Source organism: Myripristis murdjan, chromosome 16, assembly GCF_902150065.1.
Source record: "Myripristis murdjan chromosome 16, fMyrMur1.1, whole genome shotgun sequence".
Classification (NCBI taxonomy): Eukaryota; Metazoa; Chordata; class Actinopteri; order Holocentriformes; family Holocentridae; genus Myripristis; species Myripristis murdjan.
In genome coordinates, this window is record NC_043995.1 from 6,555,254 (window position 1) to 6,572,158 (window position 16,905).

Sequence of the window (16,905 nt, forward strand, 5' to 3'; positions counted from 1 at the left end):
CAATCAATACGGCTTTAACTCAGCCTACCCAAGCAAGCTAATATTCGTTAACAAACAAGCTGTGGTTATTTTTAAAGTTTGGTTAAGGTTAGGGTCAGGTTATGTTGAGAATGTGTTATTTTAATCCTCTTGCAAAGTGGTTAAGGCCTCGATCGAGTTTAAGAATTATTAAGGGTCTGATATTGGTAAAGATTAGGGTCAGGTTTTGGTTGGTTTGGGCCTCGTTTAAGAATGATTTAGTCTGGTTAAGATTAGGGTCAGGTTGTGGTTAAGGTACAGTGTGTTCTTTTAATCCTATTTGAAATTTTAAGATTAGGGTCTGGATTGGTTTAGACTTGGTTTTGAATAAAATGGCTGCTTATGCAAGATATAATTGATGAATCTGATGGGAAAATCAAACAATGACGGTTTGGAATGATTATCTTTTAGTCTGTGCAAATTAGTTTTAGTGGTTACTGGCTTGTTTTAGTTAATTTTGTTTGTGGGTTGCTCCTATTTTATATAAGTGTTGAGCAAGGAACATTTCATCAGTAGTGTCACAATGGCCATTTACACACTAGCCGGACATCCTTTGGAGGCCAGCTGGGCTGATCAAATCCCAGTTAATGTTCTATGCTCAGCTGACTGTATTATTTGTTGCCAGTTGATGTATTTTGCTGGTAGAGGAGGTCTTTAAGATATCTCAACTCAGAACTTCTTCAATTGCCTCCGGTGTTAGCATTGTTAAGTTTAGATATTAGATTGATTAGCTATACTTAAGGGTTTAAGCTAGATTCGAAGTACTGTCATTAGGTTCTTAAACTGTAGATTTAGGATTTAGGTTACTGGTTATGCCAGTGTTCCTGTTGAAACGTCACTACTCACCTAAGCTGGACTGGAGGTTGTTAATTTGGAGGGCAGTGATTGGTTGAAAATGCCCAAGTGGAAGGGGAAATTAGAGATTTTACATGTGATGTAGTATGGACTGGGTGTGTGAGTGGAGTCAGCCTCCATTAGAAGACTGATTCACACTTAAGGCCTTTGACACCCTGAGGCCACCTTTTCTGTGTGCTTTGTCTCCAAGTAAGACTCAGGTGGGCTGCATACGTACAAAATTGGACTGATAGGACCATGAGGTTACTGAGTCTACCCAGAACTATTCTGCTCTTATTTTCAGGCGTCAGGTTCTCAGTCTCTGTCTTCTGGAGGTCTCTGTCTTCAGTGTGGTTCTAAGTGGTTTCTTTCAGCAAGAAACTGAATGTGTTAGGTTAGGGTTATGTTAAGGTTAGGGCTGGCCATAAATTGGTTATGGCTAAGATTAGGGGAAGACTGTAGAGAATGAATGTAAGTTAATTAGGCCATACCTTCACCATCCTAGGAAAAAATGCATCCCTGCAAGCCTCTTGGTTCTATATGGCCAGTGTGTGGAACATAAATTGCATTGATTGGCCTAAGCACATCAAGACTCAAAATACATTTTGTGTTAATGAAGTGCTCCCTACTAATTTCTGACTTTGTACAGTTCAACCCTGATTCACTGAACTGTGACATTTTTGCTAAGCATCAGCCATTAAGGGGTTAACCTCAGTGGGAGTGGCAACTCAGGCTCATGTCATTGAAATGAAACTGAAAGTTAATTGACTGTACGGAAATCTGTCCAGCAAAACATTGTTTAGTTTCAAAGTTTTACCTTAAAAAACAAAGAGAGCAAAGCAGAGACAGTCTCCTTCATCTTACAGGTGAAATATAACAGGTTTTCTTTTTTGTTTGTTTGTTTTAATTAACTTTACTTCTGGCACATGAGCTGTTGTTGATTTACATGTTCCGAAATTACTTAGTCACTCATGTTAAAGATTCACATGACATGAATTTACTCGTTAAAATTAATGAAATATAACACTTCATTGATCGTCATTCATCATTTTGTTTTTTATAAAGTCGGCTGACTAAATTTTAGCATCCCAGAAGGGTAAGTTTGTTTTGGAGTTCTGCTATGGATAAAAGAAAATCAGAGCAATTATAATGAATCATTGTTAGATTTGTTTTTTTTTTTGTTTGTTTGTTTTTTGTTTTTTGATTTTTTGATAAGTACCGTAATGCAAAAGAGAGTAATGGACCAAGACTCACTCAAGTAATATCAGTTGTGCCTTATTTTTGTGCTGTATTTTTTATTTTTTTTTAATCATAATATCAAATAGTATACACAAAGCATTTTGACATACTCTTTACCTTTACACAACACAATGATGTGATGAAACAATGCATGATATATTAAAAATTCTTCCTCCTCTTCCTCCCTTCTCCAGTAGAAATGGCCTCAGCCTGCAGTCTCCTGTCTGAAGAGCAGTTCCTGTGCTCCATCTGTCTGGAAGTTTTCACTGAGCCTGTCTCTACTCCATGTGGACACAACTTCTGTAAAGCCTGTATCACCAAATGTTGGGACAACAGTGACAAGTGTGAATGTCCAATGTGCAAAAAGCCATTTGTGAATAAGCCAGACCTCTTTGTCAATACTTTGGTCTCTGAAATGGTGGCTCAGTTCAGGAAGTCTGTTGATGTTAAAGCTGCAAGTTCCAACATCCAGCAGCAGAAACCTGTCAAACCAGTGGAGGTGCCCTGTGACTTCTGTCCTGGCACTAAACTGAAGGCCTTGAAGTCCTGCCTGGTGTGTTTGGCCTCTTATTGTGAGACTCACCTGGAGCCTCATCAGAGAGTCGCAACCCTGAAGAGACACAAGCTCATCGATCCTGTGGAGAACCTGGAGGACAGGATGTGTAAGAAACATGACAAGATGTTAAAGCTCTTCTGCAGGACCGACCAACTGTGTGTTTGTCTCATGTGTACAGAACATGAGACTCATGATACAGTTCCTTTAGAGGAAGAGTATGAAGAGATAAAGGCGCAGCTGAAGTGGAAAAAGTCAAAAGTACAGAAGATGATACAAGAACGACAGGAGAAGGTTGAGGAGATGAAAGCATCAGTGCAGCTCAACAAGAAGGACACAGATGAAGAGCTAGCTAAAACTGCTGAGGTCTTCACTGCTCTGGTGGCCTCCATCCAGAGACAGCAGGCTGAGCTGATGGAGGTGATTGAAGAGAGGCAGAGAGCAGCACAGAAACAGGCTGAGGGCTTCATCAAAGAGCTGGAGGAGGAAATCACTGAGCTCCAGAGGACAAGCTCTGAGCTGGAGCGTCTCTCCCTCACTGAAGACCAGCTCCAGCTCCTCCAGAGCTTCCCATCCGTCTCCTCCTCTCCACGCACCAAGAACTGGTCTGGCATCAGTGTCCGCACACATCAGTGTGTGGAGACGGTGAGGACAGCTGTGCTTCAGCTGGAGGAGACAACCACTAAAGAGATGAAGACTCTGCTTCAACACATAGTGAAGACTAAAGAAGATCTGCAGAAGCTGCCAGAAGACTTTAGGCTGAGGAGGATCCAGCAGCTGTATGCAGTGGATGTGACCCTTGACCCAAACACAGCACACCCTTACCTCATCCTGTCTGAGGACGGGAAACAAGTGAGATGTGGAGACACACGTCAGGATCTTCCCGACAACCCAGAGAGGTTTGATCTGTGTATCAATGTCCTGGGAAGAGAAGGTTTCTCTTCAGGGAGATTCTACTTTGAGGTTCAGATGAAAGGAGATGATTGGGATGTTGGAGTGGTCAGAAAGTCAATCAGCAGGAAGGGAAATATCTCATACAGCCCCAGGGATGGATACTGGATCATAAGTCAGAGACGTGGAAATAAGTGCTGGGTTGTAGATAGGACCAAGGTTCCTCTCTCTCTGAGGCAGAGGCCTGAGAAAATTGGGGTCTTTGTAGATTATGACGACGGACTGGTGTCTCTCTATGATGTGAGGGCCGGGACTCTGATCTACTCTTTCTCTGGCTGCTCCTTCACTGATAAGATCTACCCATTCTTAAGCCCTGGCTTTTTTGATCCTGCCCCCCTGACGATCACTCTTGTCAAACACAGATGATGAGTTCAGTTTTAATTAATCAGGACAGATTTCTTTGTATGTTTTTACATACAAGATCTCTCCTACTCTACAGTTTTGAGAGTAACACGCTGTTGTCTTACATATTCTGAAAAACATATAGATCTGTAGATATTAACAGCTTAAATTACCTGTTACAACTGGATGAAAAAGTAGAATGTGTATACTCAACATGAGCTCCCATTTAATCAGTGTAATTAAACCATGCTCAGCTGAAACGTTGGTGAGGATAAATTAAATATTCAACGGGAGCTCATGTTCAGTGTCTGGCGTCTACGTTTTTCCCTCCAGATTCCGATGTTTTCTCTGTTCTGCACTTTTTTGGAAATACCTGTTCTATTCTACTTTATGCTGTCCTTTAGATTACCTGGTAACTTTTTGGTTTTCTGTGTTTTATGTTTGATTTTTCACTGTTGTTGTTATTACTTGTTTGTAACAGTTTCTTAATGATTTATGAAGTGTTTACAACCTAATTAATAACCAAATTATCGACCATTCATAAGGATAGCCTTATTATAAAATGGTACATTTTTATTTTACACACCATCATGTCCTGACTCAATCTTGGACACAAAGTTTATCCTGTCCTTTAATTTCATGTAAAGAGTAAAGATTTAGAAGCTGATAGATGGTAGAATAGATGGATGTTCTAAGGGGGGAGGAAACATATTTCTGAATTCTGCATATTTCTCAAGTATTTATGCATGCCAAATAAATACATGATGAAAAAAAAAAAAAAATTCTGATGCCATGCACTTATGTGTTTCATGTGTCTTTATTTCCACCACTTATGGAAATTATATGATTTCTGTCCTATGCAATTCATTGTGCTTCTTATCAACATGCAAAAGGTATACTGAATAATTTACAATCTCTGCTTACAGCTTTCTTAGCTTCATGGTCACTAAGTCAGTTATTAAAACTAAAGTCAATGTTGGACATACTTTGATCCTCTCCTTTCGTTTGGTGTGACCCGTAAAGATTCAGACGATATGGACTTGTGTGTTTCATGTGTCTTTTTTTCAGTGCTGACACAAGATTAGGCCTTCATGTTGCTGCTTATCTCTTAACAAATATCTGTTAACTCTGCTTTTCAAGGTTCAGGAGCATTAATTACAACTAGAAAAATACATTATCCAAAACCACTCGCCGATCCAGAGAAAATATTCATTTTGAGATAGAGGGCTGAACTTGAACACTTTACGGTCCTGTTGGCTTGTGTTGTCACCATAGCAACTAACCACCAACAACATTTTGTGCTGTACTCGCCAAATTATTGTGAAGAATTAAAAATGATTACAGTGATAGTGTAGGTTCTTATCCATACAGTGTTATTTATTGCTCCATATGCAATGTTGGGCAAGTTACTTTCAAAATGTAATATATTACATATTACTTGTTACTTTGATTTGGAAGTAGTAAGTTACTTTACAATATTACTTTATTTGCAGAGTAACGCATTACTGATTACACTACTTTTATGTTACAACCGGCCCTACAATAGGCCCACTCAACTGACAGTTAAGATTTTAAAATAAAAATAATTTTGCACCATACATATATTTTTTTTTTTTTTTACAAATATACATTTTTTTTTTTTTTATAACCTAAACATTTTAAAATAAACGAATGGTCTTGGACATAATGGGCAGGCAGATAAAGAATCAAAGTGTAACAAATATTTTAGGCCTATCATACACCTAGACGCTTCTATAATGTAGCCTATAATGACAAGACAAAATCTCTTTTCAATTCCATTTTTATTAGGCTTACGGAGGAACAAGCCATAATACATGTGATTTGATTTAAAAAAATGAAAATAAAATAATAAACAATACCAAATGTGGCTAATTTCTAACTTCAGTCATACATGGACACTTCACAAAGAACTAAGACTCAGCAAGCCTATATTATTTCAACAATGAAAATAAACGTGCGACATGAGATAGGACATTTTTTGTAAAACAATACTTTACAGTTTAGGCCTATATTTTAATTGCGCTGAAACAGCAATAAGAAAAAGACTAACAACACAAATAACTCATCATTACAAAATATGGCTCATTTCAGTCCGACATTGTCACAAAGAACTAAGATCTGGACATATGAAACACACACATGGCCTATTATTTCAACAATGAAAATAAAAGTACACCACCAAAAAGTGCATATTTTGCAAAACAATATAGTCTATATCCTGCACTGAAACAGAGCATGTGAACAACACAAACAATAAGTCCAAAGGGCTTCATAATGGAACTTTATTCTTTGAGAAACTGGTACTCCCTATCGTTCATACGTTTGATCTGAAGCTGTGAGCAGAGGTTATTGATGTCAGCTAGGGGCATTTCTATGATCCGTGCGTAGGCGTCATGGAATGAGTTCCACCATGTTACCGTGGGGATAATCAGCTGTTTAGCACTGACCTCTTCCAAGCACTCCGATGCAACTGTAGGGCGGCTGGCCTTCATCCACAGTGCTGAACATTTGCCTGTTGCAGTACGATACATAAGCCTCGACTCTGAATTGGACGCAAGCCATTTATCAACCTCGTTGTTCACAATTAGATTAAGGGTATGGGCTGCGCATCTATAGTGGGGAGGCAACACATAAGTCACGTTAACGTCATCTTCAGTGGTGGTGAGCACACTGTGGAGGTCTGTAAAGGACACCTCACCATCATCATCAACCTCCTCATTTTCCTCCTCCGACTCTGAATTCACTCGCTGCTGCTGATGCTCCTTGAATGCCTTCACGAAGTTACTCCCATTGTCTGTCATACATGCAGTCACTTTATTGTTGATTAGTCCATATTGGGAAAAAAGTCCTCTAGCTCTGTCGCAATTGCGTTGTACGTGTGTTGCCCCCTGAATCGCTTACAAACTATAGCCGCCCTCTCTCGTTTCAAGGTAACAGCGTCGAACCCCGATGAAACTTTTGTTGTTTGCAGTCCATATACACTACTCACAAAAATTTATGGATATTTGGCTTTTGGGTGAAATTTACGGAAAATGTAAAATGTTCACGCTACAGTGATATTATATCATGAAAGTAGGGCATTTAAGTAGAAGCATACACTGGTGATTTCCTCATCTCAAACAATTTCTTGAAACAAAAGCCAACAACAGTGGTGGATATACCACAACAAAAAATGTCTGTGTCAATAACTTGTCATGTGCCCTTGAGCATCAATTACAGCTTGACAGCGACGTCTCATGCTGTTCACAAGTCGACTTATTGTCTGCTGAGGCATGGCATCCCACTCTTCTTGAAGGGCGGCCCTCAGGACATTGAGGTTCTGGGGTACAGAGCTCCGAGCCTCTACACGGCGACTCAGCTGATCCCATAGGTTTTCTATGGGATTCAGGTCTGAGAAAGTGCAGGCCACTCCATTTAAGGTACCCCAGTCTCCAGCAGCCGTTCCCTAATGATACGACCTCGATGAGCTGGAGTATCAAACACCTGATGTGAATTTTGCCGTTAAACTCCTTGTTAGAGAACAGCAACTTGTGCAAAAAGTACTGAAACATTGAACAGTTGGACATGTACATTCAAAAGTTTACAGAAGGTCACATTAAGTTCACCTGTAAAGGTTAGAATGCATTTTAGGTTCATCCTGAAATTTCACTCGAAAGCTAAATATCCCTAACTTTTTGTGAGTAGTGTATCTGCTGTTGTTGATTCATACTCCTGCGCTTCAATTGTTTTCTTCAGCTCCTTTTCCATTAAAGCATATGATTTATCCAACTCTTTGGTGAATGTCATTCTGTCCGGTAGAACATACTGAAAAATTAAAAAGATATAAGCTAGGCATTAAGATCATGATATGCCAAGGTTTTATATTATAGGCTATTTTGGCAACAATAGCTTACCTGATTAGCGGCTTTCACGGGAATTTTGCTGACAAGCTTTCTAAAAGCTGGCGATTCTACTCTGGACAGAGGCTGCATATCTTCGACAACATACTCAGCCACAAGCCTCCTCACTTCTTGGGGTTGAAGCATCTTCACGGCAGGTTCGGAGAAATCTACCTTTTGTTGCTTTTGCTTGGTCTTGCTCGCCCTCTCGCCCTCAGCCTTTCTCTTCTGCTTGCTAGCAACGTCATGTCTCTCAGTTAGCTTGACGTTAGCGTGAACCCTCTCCAGGTGTTTTTTCAAGTTGCTTGTGCTATTTTTCACTGTGGAGAGCTCCCTCGGCTTCCCTGCACATAAATTGCACTTGACTATTATGTTCTTCTCCTTTTCTTTGATAAATTGAAAATAATGGGAGTATATCCATTTCTCAAATGTTAAGTCTGACTCTTCAGCATGCTCTGCCGCCATCTCTCCCATCACATCACCACAGCGCAATTCTTCCAGTTCTGGGATAATTTATCAGGTGGCGAAATGACGCATGGTGTGGGTGATTCTTTAAAATAAATAACAAAGACAATAATAAACACTTAAACGCTTAATTTCTGCTTGTAACACATTATTTGACACAGTAACTGTAATAATATTACCAAAATTCCATTGTAACGTGTTATATTACTTCATTACTGCTAAAAGTAATAAGTTACTGTAACACGTTACTTTTGTAACACATTACAGTTGCTTTTGTAACGCGTTACCCCCAACACTGTCCAGATGAGTATAGATCCTCCAGATCTGAGCCGTCAGTTCCCTCCCTGTTGTGAGAACAAACGCTTCATCAGGACTTTTTCTTCTCCAGTATGAATGAAGTGGATCTGGACCAGCAAACAACACAATTTCACACAGAGTTCAGCGCTCTTCTCCAGATCTCTCGCTTGATAACTGGAGGAAACGACTTTAGTCTCTGTATCGTAATGCAACAGCTTCATCTTGCAGGTGTGTAAATAAGCATACAGTGGTAAGGGGTGTGCTACTGCGTAGTAATACAGAGATAAAGTAGTTCCACCAGCCAGCAAGCAAGAGGGCTGAAAAACAGCATGAATAACAAATCCCAAACAAACCTATGATGCTGTGTGTCCAGAACATTTTTTCAGCTCAACATCGTTTTGTTTGCTGGTCCAAACCCATTTCAGTCATTTTGGAGAAGAAGTGTGCTGGTGAAGCGCCTGTTGACCACAATATACCACTAAACGGAAGAACCCAAACTATCAAATTAAGTTATTAAAGGCACACTCCTTGATTTTCATAGAAGGCCTCAATTTCTGAAGCAAACTGTACAAAAACATGGGAAAACATATTAAAGTTTGTGTCCTTAAATAAATATCCTGTGTAGAATATGACAGCAAATTTAAAAAAATCCGAGGCACACTGTTCCCTGGAAAAAATATTCAAAAGGGTGCAGGCTGCACCCCGATGAAGGCTCTTGGAGGAGTGTGCCTTTAAGGTGCTGATGAAAAATGTCTGTGTCTGAGTGCAGTCAGCATCAGCATGTGGACTCGCACGCAGCTGAAAGGTCTTAGTGGGCTCGCCGTTTGACAGTCTGATGTTGCGGTGGGCCCCTCAAGTCAGTCCAGAACACTTTATAAAACAAGTGGTTTGAGAAGGCTGATGGTTCCTGATATGTGTCTGAACTGAAATGTTTCAACACCCTGGCACCTGCACACACACATAAACACACACACACACACACACACATACAGAGGAAGTGAAAAGGCAAACTGTGAATACACTCCACAATAATGTACACGTGTGAATGATGATGAAGATGATGATGATGAAGATGATTACTAACCCACTGACTCCAAAGTGTAATCAGCCATATTATCTGCCGCGGGCCGACTACAACACAGGCTGAGGTGTGGCGGCAGCTCCAGGACAGGAGGAGGCGGGTCAAGCTGCTGTTTGACTGACAGCTGCTCCTCGTTCCTCTGCAGCCACAAACCAGGAGCAGGAAGCCGCTTAAAGAGTAAACAGTCCAAAAAAAGATGACAAGTCATAAAGCATGTTCTGTGTATGTTTGCCAGCAAACATTAACCCTGCTCCTTTTCAGGTCTAATTTTGTGGCAGTGCTATGGCAATCTTCTTGCATTTAATTTTAAATACTGATTTTGAAAAGAACTAAAGTGAATTTGCTCAAGTTTCAAAGAGCCACATTTCAGCAGGGAGAGCTGAAACTGGTTTAAGATGTTCTGTAGTGTGTCTGCATGAACGTGTGAACAAGACAGATAAATATCTGTATCTAGATGTGATTTTGGGTGTTGGAAAGTGCGCATGAATAAAGACAGGTGAAGTGTGCATTTGAGAGGAAAGTCTGGGGTCAAATTGTAGGAGGGCAGCAGTCGCTGAAGAGTTGTCAGTTCCAGGTGTCACGTGCATAATTCTTAATGGACAGAGAGACACAGAGAACAGAAGAACCAGGTGAGGCGCTGCTGTAGCTGAAACGTCCCGGACGGCAGAAAATTCATTTTCTGGTGCTTTTCTTAAATATTGATTTATAATAATTGGAAACATAGTTTTCTTGTAATTAATATTGTTAATGTATTTTTTTTTTCTTTTTTCTTTTCCAATTTATTTTCTGGTCAGCATGGCTGGAGCCTGCACTACAACACACAGTGGCCCTTCTTCTCTTATTCAGGGGCCTGACAGATGCAAGGAAACTGAGATGTGTGAGGAGTTGTAAAAAAATAAAAGAGGACTGCACACACATTCACACCCGGGCACAAAAACTTACTTGACTGTTGTCTCATAATAACTGATGAAGGATGATGAAGGATGAAGGGGCTACAGGAACACACGCTAGCACACACACGTCCTTCCCATCGTCGACTCTGCAGACATGCCCCAGCTGAGACTGGATGTATGGCAAGAACACTTGCTGTGCATAATCTGAAAATGTCTTTGCAGCATGTTCATGATAGCAGCCCCATCAGGAATGATGACCTGGACAGTGGGAATGGATGCATTTTCATGTGAAGGAACCAGGTCCATCAAACAGCCCATCAAGTCCGACTTGGTAACAGTTCTCAGCTTGCCCATTTGTGACAGTGCTGGTGGACATGCCTGGTTTTCATGCTCAAAGAATTCATCTAGATTTCCATCACATGTCTGTGATTCAATGTAGAGCCTTGAGAACAAGGAACAGTCATTCTTCAGGGATGATATTTTCTTGTTGAGACTTGTGGGGTATTGTCTGGCTAACCAGAAACGCTGAAGGCTGAAACATGCAGCAAGAGAGGGAAGGGAATTCGTTGACGCATTGAGCCATCCAGTGCCATTCCTGGAAATTGGCCGGAGTATCTACATATTGATGAGAACAAAGCTGAGCTGTTCTCCTTCCTTTCAACTTGTGTTACATCCCTTGCTACTGAGAAACAGGTAATCAGCACTCATCATGCTGCTTGCCTTTACTGGTTTTGACACTGTGTCATCATTTGGAGGCAGGGACAATAAGATGACATGGGATACATGGAAGAACTTTGACTTGTGCCTTCTGTACCTTGGCTACCACACCAGACGCCGTAGATGACTGGATGGAGCCTCTTGAATGATTTGTGGTATTGCTGTATGACCACACCAGCAGCCAGGAATCATGGAAGCAGCTGTTCACCCAAAAAGGTAGAACGATTGATGGACTCCCCCCCAACACAAGCAGCACTACATACAAAGAGAGCAGCCTACCAAGCTGGTCACTGCTGGGGACAGGCCATGGTTGCAGTCCCTGAACTCCCCTTCCCAGGTGACTGGGGGTGGAAGAGGAAGGACACACAATGAATGAATGAATGAATGAATGAATAATTTAACCCACTTTTTTACACCTGTAAAATGTGTCATGTGACAACAAAGTTGATTCTGATTCTGACAGGTGGATGGGAAGTTCACTGGACCACACTACCAGAAGCAAGCCTGGCATGTCGCGACCTCCTCCGCTGTGGTTGCAGAAAGGGGTGTTGTGGAAGATGCAAATATGCCAAGGCAGCATTTCAGTGCACTGCCCTTTGCTACTGTGGTGGACTGTGTCATTATACATAACTTTGTGTTGCCACACTTTTTTTGCTCTTTGGCTTTATTAAAATGCCTTTAGGCTAAATGTATCCTGTCTCTGTACTGCTGTAGAGTTCCACTTTGGTCATTGCCATAACATAAATGCATTTCATGGCATATCTGTCAACATCTTAGAAAACATGTACAGTATACTCTACCAAAATACATATTTTGATGGTTTTTATTATTATTTAATTAAGTGAATGCCAGAAATATGTAGTTAGGTAGTTGCTAGCCTGTTGTAAATAGTACCACTGTATTCCTCATCCTTGAAAATGTAGGATTAGTCACCAGGATCAAGATCCTAGGTGGTCTAGAACCTGAGTTACAGGTAAAATCACAGCAGATGGCAGCCATTTTGAAAAATGGTGCTTGTATCATGAAGTGCACGATTCCATCAAAATATTGCGCGTAGCTGCTGGACTATATAGGCTAGACTATAGAATAGACTAAAAATGACATGACAATTGAGAAAACATGTAGAAGAATGTCACAAAACCCTCTGAGGGGTTAAAACACAGGCATTATCAGAAGTCATATACCATAATATACAATGAATGCATAAGTGCAGTTGTAATTGCACTGTAATTTTGGCCTATTTTCTTTTGTTATTGTTAATTTCTTGGTAATTCTAAAAATAAATAAGTAAATACACCACCTTCACCTGTGCAAGACTTTTCAAGACAGATTTGCAAAGCACTCATCAGCAAATGAAATGATAACGAACCTAAATCTGCTTTTGCCCATAAAAATGAGATGAGGAACCCAGGAAAATCAAAGAGGAGGTCATTTGAGGTTCTTCTGTTTTTGCCTGTGTGTGAATGTTCCTTAGCTGATAACATTATGACAAGACTGTGCAGAGGTCACGACAGGCCCGTTCCCCATGTTGGCTCTTTACCAAAAGTTCATTACACCCACTGACACTGGCCCCCCTTTGGCCAGATGATTTATATAACATGTAAAGATATCCTGCTAACAAAGCATAAACCCTGTGCACCTTTTTTTATTGGGGGATATAATAAATATTTGTGTCATAGTCATTAGGGACAGATGAAGATAAACTAGAATCTGAAATTTTGAATTGAACCTCAAATTCTGCAACTCAAAGTGCTTGTTGTTAACATGACACAGTCTGTTTTGCTGCGTCATGATTTGAGAAGCTCCCAGTAGAGAAGGACTTGGCTCCCAGGATACAGAGAAATCTCATTACACTTCATTACACTTCCTTACACTGATTCCTCAGAAAATCCAGCAAAAGCAGGCTGTAACAAAATGTGTGAAGCCAGTTGAAGTTTTCCTGCTTGGGTGTGGATGTTGTCTCTGTTGTCCATGTACTCAAGTCTCAGCTTGTAATCGCTCCCATCCCGATACTCCTTCTATCAGTCACGTGTTTGTACACCTGAAGACCATGGCCTCCCTCCTTCAAGAGGCTGAACATTCAGATGCACACAGACTTTACCTCTGAACTCTCACCACAGTTGAAGTTCCACAGATTCAGCTGGGAAAGTGTCAGACAGGCCAACATTTCTGTCACAACAACATCCTGAGTCAAGTCATTTCAATCTGATGCAGTCTGACTGGTTTGGCTCAGCTCACAAAGGGTTAACTGGAGTGGGAGGGCACCTCGGTTTGATTTCAGGAAAATGAAACTGAAAGTTACTTACCTCTAGAGGAATCTCTCGGCGAAAAGGCTGTTTAGTTTCTAGGTTTGTCAAGCAAAGAAAGCAGAGACAGTGTCACAGGTGAGGTTGAACTCCATTTTTATCTACATGTCTTCACTTTGTGTTGGAAATTCATAAATCTACCAACATGTCAGCGTGAGACAGTCTGTTTTGCTGTGTCATGATTTGGCTCATAAATGTATTTATTTTTTAACAATATATAGGATAATTTCTAAATTGTGTGTAAACTTTTGTTCTACTTAGTAGAGTTTACAATAACATTGATATTTCAGTCTCTGTAATTGATACAGTTTGTCCAGACTTGGAAAAGTCATGTTACACTCCAAATCCCAATCAAAAACAAACAAATGTAATGTAATCTGGTAACTTCTCATTATTTTTTAAATTCATTTGCTGGTTATTAGTAAAGTTTACAAAGTTGATTTCAACAGCAGCAAGTGTGTTTGGGATTGTGTTACCATCATCACCATCCATGATGTCAGATGGTGTGAACTCCTGTTGGTATTTTTCATCTCAGAGTTACTTTGTTCTTTTCTCTCACAGCAGCTTTGTAGGAATGACTTTTCAATGAATCATCGTCACCAGTTTGGATTCAGATTTCTGCAACATGACTTACCTTTACTTTATGTGTTTGGTTGTTTATAATCAACTAAACACAGTTATTGTTTTACAGTTATTTATTGAAAGTGTGAGGATTGGAAAAGGCACTGAACTTTATGATCCATGTCACTGAAACACCTCCTCTCTCCCCTTCTCTCCTCTCCTCTCTCCTCCTCTCCTCGCCTCTCCTCTCCAGTAGAAATGGCCTCAGCCTGCAGTCTGGTGTCTAAAGAGCAGTTCCTCTGCTCAATTTGTCTGGATGTTTTCACTGAGCCTGTGTCTACTCCATGTGGACACAACTTCTGTAAAGCCTGTATCACCAAATGTTGGGACAACAATGACAAGTGTGAATGTCCATTGTGTAAAAAGACATTCGTGAACAGGCCAGATATCTTTGTCAATACTTTGGTCTCTGAAATGGCAGCTCAGTTCAGGAAGTCTGATGATGTTAAAGCTGCAAGTTCCAACATCCAGCAGCAGAAACCTGTCAAACCAGTGGACGTGCCCTGTGACTTCTGTCCTGGCACTAAAGTCAAGGCATTGAAGTCCTGTTTGCTGTGTTTGACCTCTTATTGTGAGACTCACCTGGAGCCTCATCAGAGAGTCGCAGCCCTGAAGAGACACAAGCTGATCGATCCTGTGGAGAACCTGGAGGACAGGATGTGTAAGAAACATGACAAGATGTTAGACCTTTTCTGCAGGACCGACCAACTGTGTGTTTGTCTGATGTGTACAGAGCACAAGACTCATGATACAGTTCCTTTAGAGGAAGAGTATGAAGAGAGGAAGGCTCAGCTGGAGAGGAAAAAGTCAGAAGTACAGAAGATGATACAAGAACGACAGGAGAAGGTTGCGCAGATGAAAGTATCAATGCAGCTCAACAAGAAGGACACGGATGAAGAGCTAGCTAAAACTGCTGAGGTCTTCACTGCTCTGGTGGCCTCCATCGAGAGACAGCAGGCTGAGCTGATGGAGGTGATTGAAGAGAGGCAGAGAGCAGCACAGAAACAGGCTGAGGGCTTCATCAAAGAGCTGGAGGAGGAAATCACTGAGCTCCAGAGGACAAGCTCTGAGCTGGAGCGTCTCTCCCTCACTGAAGACCAGCTCCAGCTCCTCCAGAGCTTCCCATCCGTCTCCTCCTTTCCACGCACCAACAACTGGTCTGGCATCAGTATCCGCACATATCTGTGTGTGGAGACGCTGAGGAGAGCTGTGCTTCAGCTGGAGGAGACAACCACTAAAGAGATGAAGACTCTGCTTCAACACATAGAGAAGACTAAAGAAGATCTGCAGAAGCTGTCAGAAGAAATGAATCTGAAGAGGATCCAGCAGCTGTATGCAGTGGATGTGACCCTCGACCCAAACACAGTAAACCCTGAACTCATCCTGTCTGAGGACGGGAAACAAGTGAGATGTGGAGACACACGTCAGGATCTCATTGATAATCCAGAGAGGTTTGATGAGTGTATCAGTGTCCTGGGAAGAGAAGGTTTCTCTTCAGGGAGATTCTACTTTGAGGTTCAGATGAAAGGCAATGAGTGGGATGTTGGAGTGGTCAGAAAGTCAATCAACAGGAAGGGAGATATTTATTACTCTCCCAGGGATGGATTCTGGGTCATATGGCTGAGGGATGGAAATAACTACAAGGCACTAGATGATCCCAGAGTTCCTCTCTCCCTAAGCCAGAAGCCTGAGAAGGTCGGGGTGTTTGTAGATTATGAGGAGGGACTGGTGTCTTTCTATGATGTGCAGGCCGAGACTCTGATCTACTCTTTCACTGGCTCCTCCTTCACTGAGCAGATCTATCCTTTCTTCAGCCCCAGCTTGGAAACTGAAGCCGCATCTCTGATCATCACTCCCATCAAAGTGACATAATGAGTTTTGTTTTGATCAGCAGTTTTTACTGAGAAAAAAATGTATGTAAATGTTGGAACAAAATTGTTAGTATAGTAACAAAATATTTCAAATAACTGGAAACTAGTCCAATTTATTTTTTATATTTGCTGGTGAGGTTGCAGGTCGATTTTTGAGGAAAACTAATCTTATATCACATGAAAATACCAAGATTTCTCTTTTGTGTAGAGTAGCTTTTTAACTCATGACGAAGTTAGAGAAACACTCAATAATCTGTTGGTTTATTATCTCAACCAAGTGGCAGCCAAGGGATGATATGCATTTGGCTATGTGTGTTTGTTGGTGTGTGTATCTGTTTGCAGCTAATCTCATATACTACTGGGTCAGTGTTATATTTTTTTGTGCACAGTTGTGACTGTATGATCAAGGTCCTCTATTGGAGACACACATACAGTGACTCCGTATTTTCCTTGGACTAAGGTGCTTTGTCACCTTAGTCCAAACACCAGGTAGAGGAAACACGCCTGGCTGAGATCTGCTCTCTACTGAGTGCATTCTTTATTTCAGGGTTAGACCATTTCTCATTTTATTTGAATTGACCTTCAACCTCCAATAATATGAACTTTTTCCAGATGACTTATGTGTATTTTAAACCTTCTGTACCAGTGTTACCTGATGTAATCTGCTTCCCAGCCTTTTCTTACCTGGACTAACACTATCAGGCTAGAGATTTTGATTGGCTGTTTTGTAAGGACATCTTTGAGTGTAACCTCTGTACATTTTCTGGGACTCTATTTCATTCATATCATGTTGTTTTCACTTGAACAAGGTGTGTTTC

At 41.0% G+C, this 16,905-nt stretch overlaps 2 protein-coding genes across 4 annotated transcripts; both read left to right on the forward strand.

Moving 5' to 3' along the window:
- The first annotated feature begins 1,643 nt into the window (after window positions 1-1,643).
- LOC115373910 (nuclear factor 7, ovary-like) lies at window positions 1,644-4,175 on the forward strand. Of its 2 annotated transcripts, none has more exons than XM_030072546.1 (2): window positions 1,644-1,718; window positions 2,286-4,175. In XM_030072546.1, exon 2 carries the CDS (start codon window positions 2,291-2,293, stop codon window positions 3,959-3,961), a length of 1,671 nt encoding a protein of 556 aa, XP_029928406.1. In that variant the 5' UTR covers window positions 1,644-1,718; window positions 2,286-2,290; the 3' UTR covers window positions 3,962-4,175. The 2 variants fall into 2 exon arrangements, with proteins under 2 accessions (XP_029928406.1, XP_029928408.1); XM_030072548.1 differs by having other exon boundaries at window positions 1,693-1,718; window positions 2,289-4,175.
- LOC115373909 (E3 ubiquitin-protein ligase TRIM21-like) lies at window positions 2,459-16,137 on the forward strand. Of its 2 annotated transcripts, none has more exons than XM_030072545.1 (2): window positions 2,459-2,464; window positions 14,583-16,137. In XM_030072545.1, exon 2 carries the CDS (start codon window positions 14,631-14,633, stop codon window positions 16,086-16,088), a length of 1,458 nt encoding a protein of 485 aa, XP_029928405.1. In that variant the 5' UTR covers window positions 2,459-2,464; window positions 14,583-14,630; the 3' UTR covers window positions 16,089-16,137. The 2 variants fall into 2 exon arrangements, with proteins under 2 accessions (XP_029928405.1, XP_029928404.1); XM_030072544.1 differs by lacking the exon at window positions 2,459-2,464 and adding an exon at window positions 13,632-13,673 and having other exon boundaries at window positions 14,413-16,137.
- Window positions 16,138-16,905: the final 768 nt, after the last annotated feature.

Excerpts from the sequence above, each read along its gene's own strand:
- LOC115373910 (XM_030072546.1), top strand. The coding sequence starts at position 2,291 with ATGGCCTCAGCCTGCAGTCTCCTGTCTGAAGAGCAGTTCCTGTGCTCC.
- LOC115373909 (XM_030072544.1), top strand. The coding sequence starts at position 14,415 with ATGGCCTCAGCCTGCAGTCTGGTGTCTAAAGAGCAGTTCCTCTGCTCA.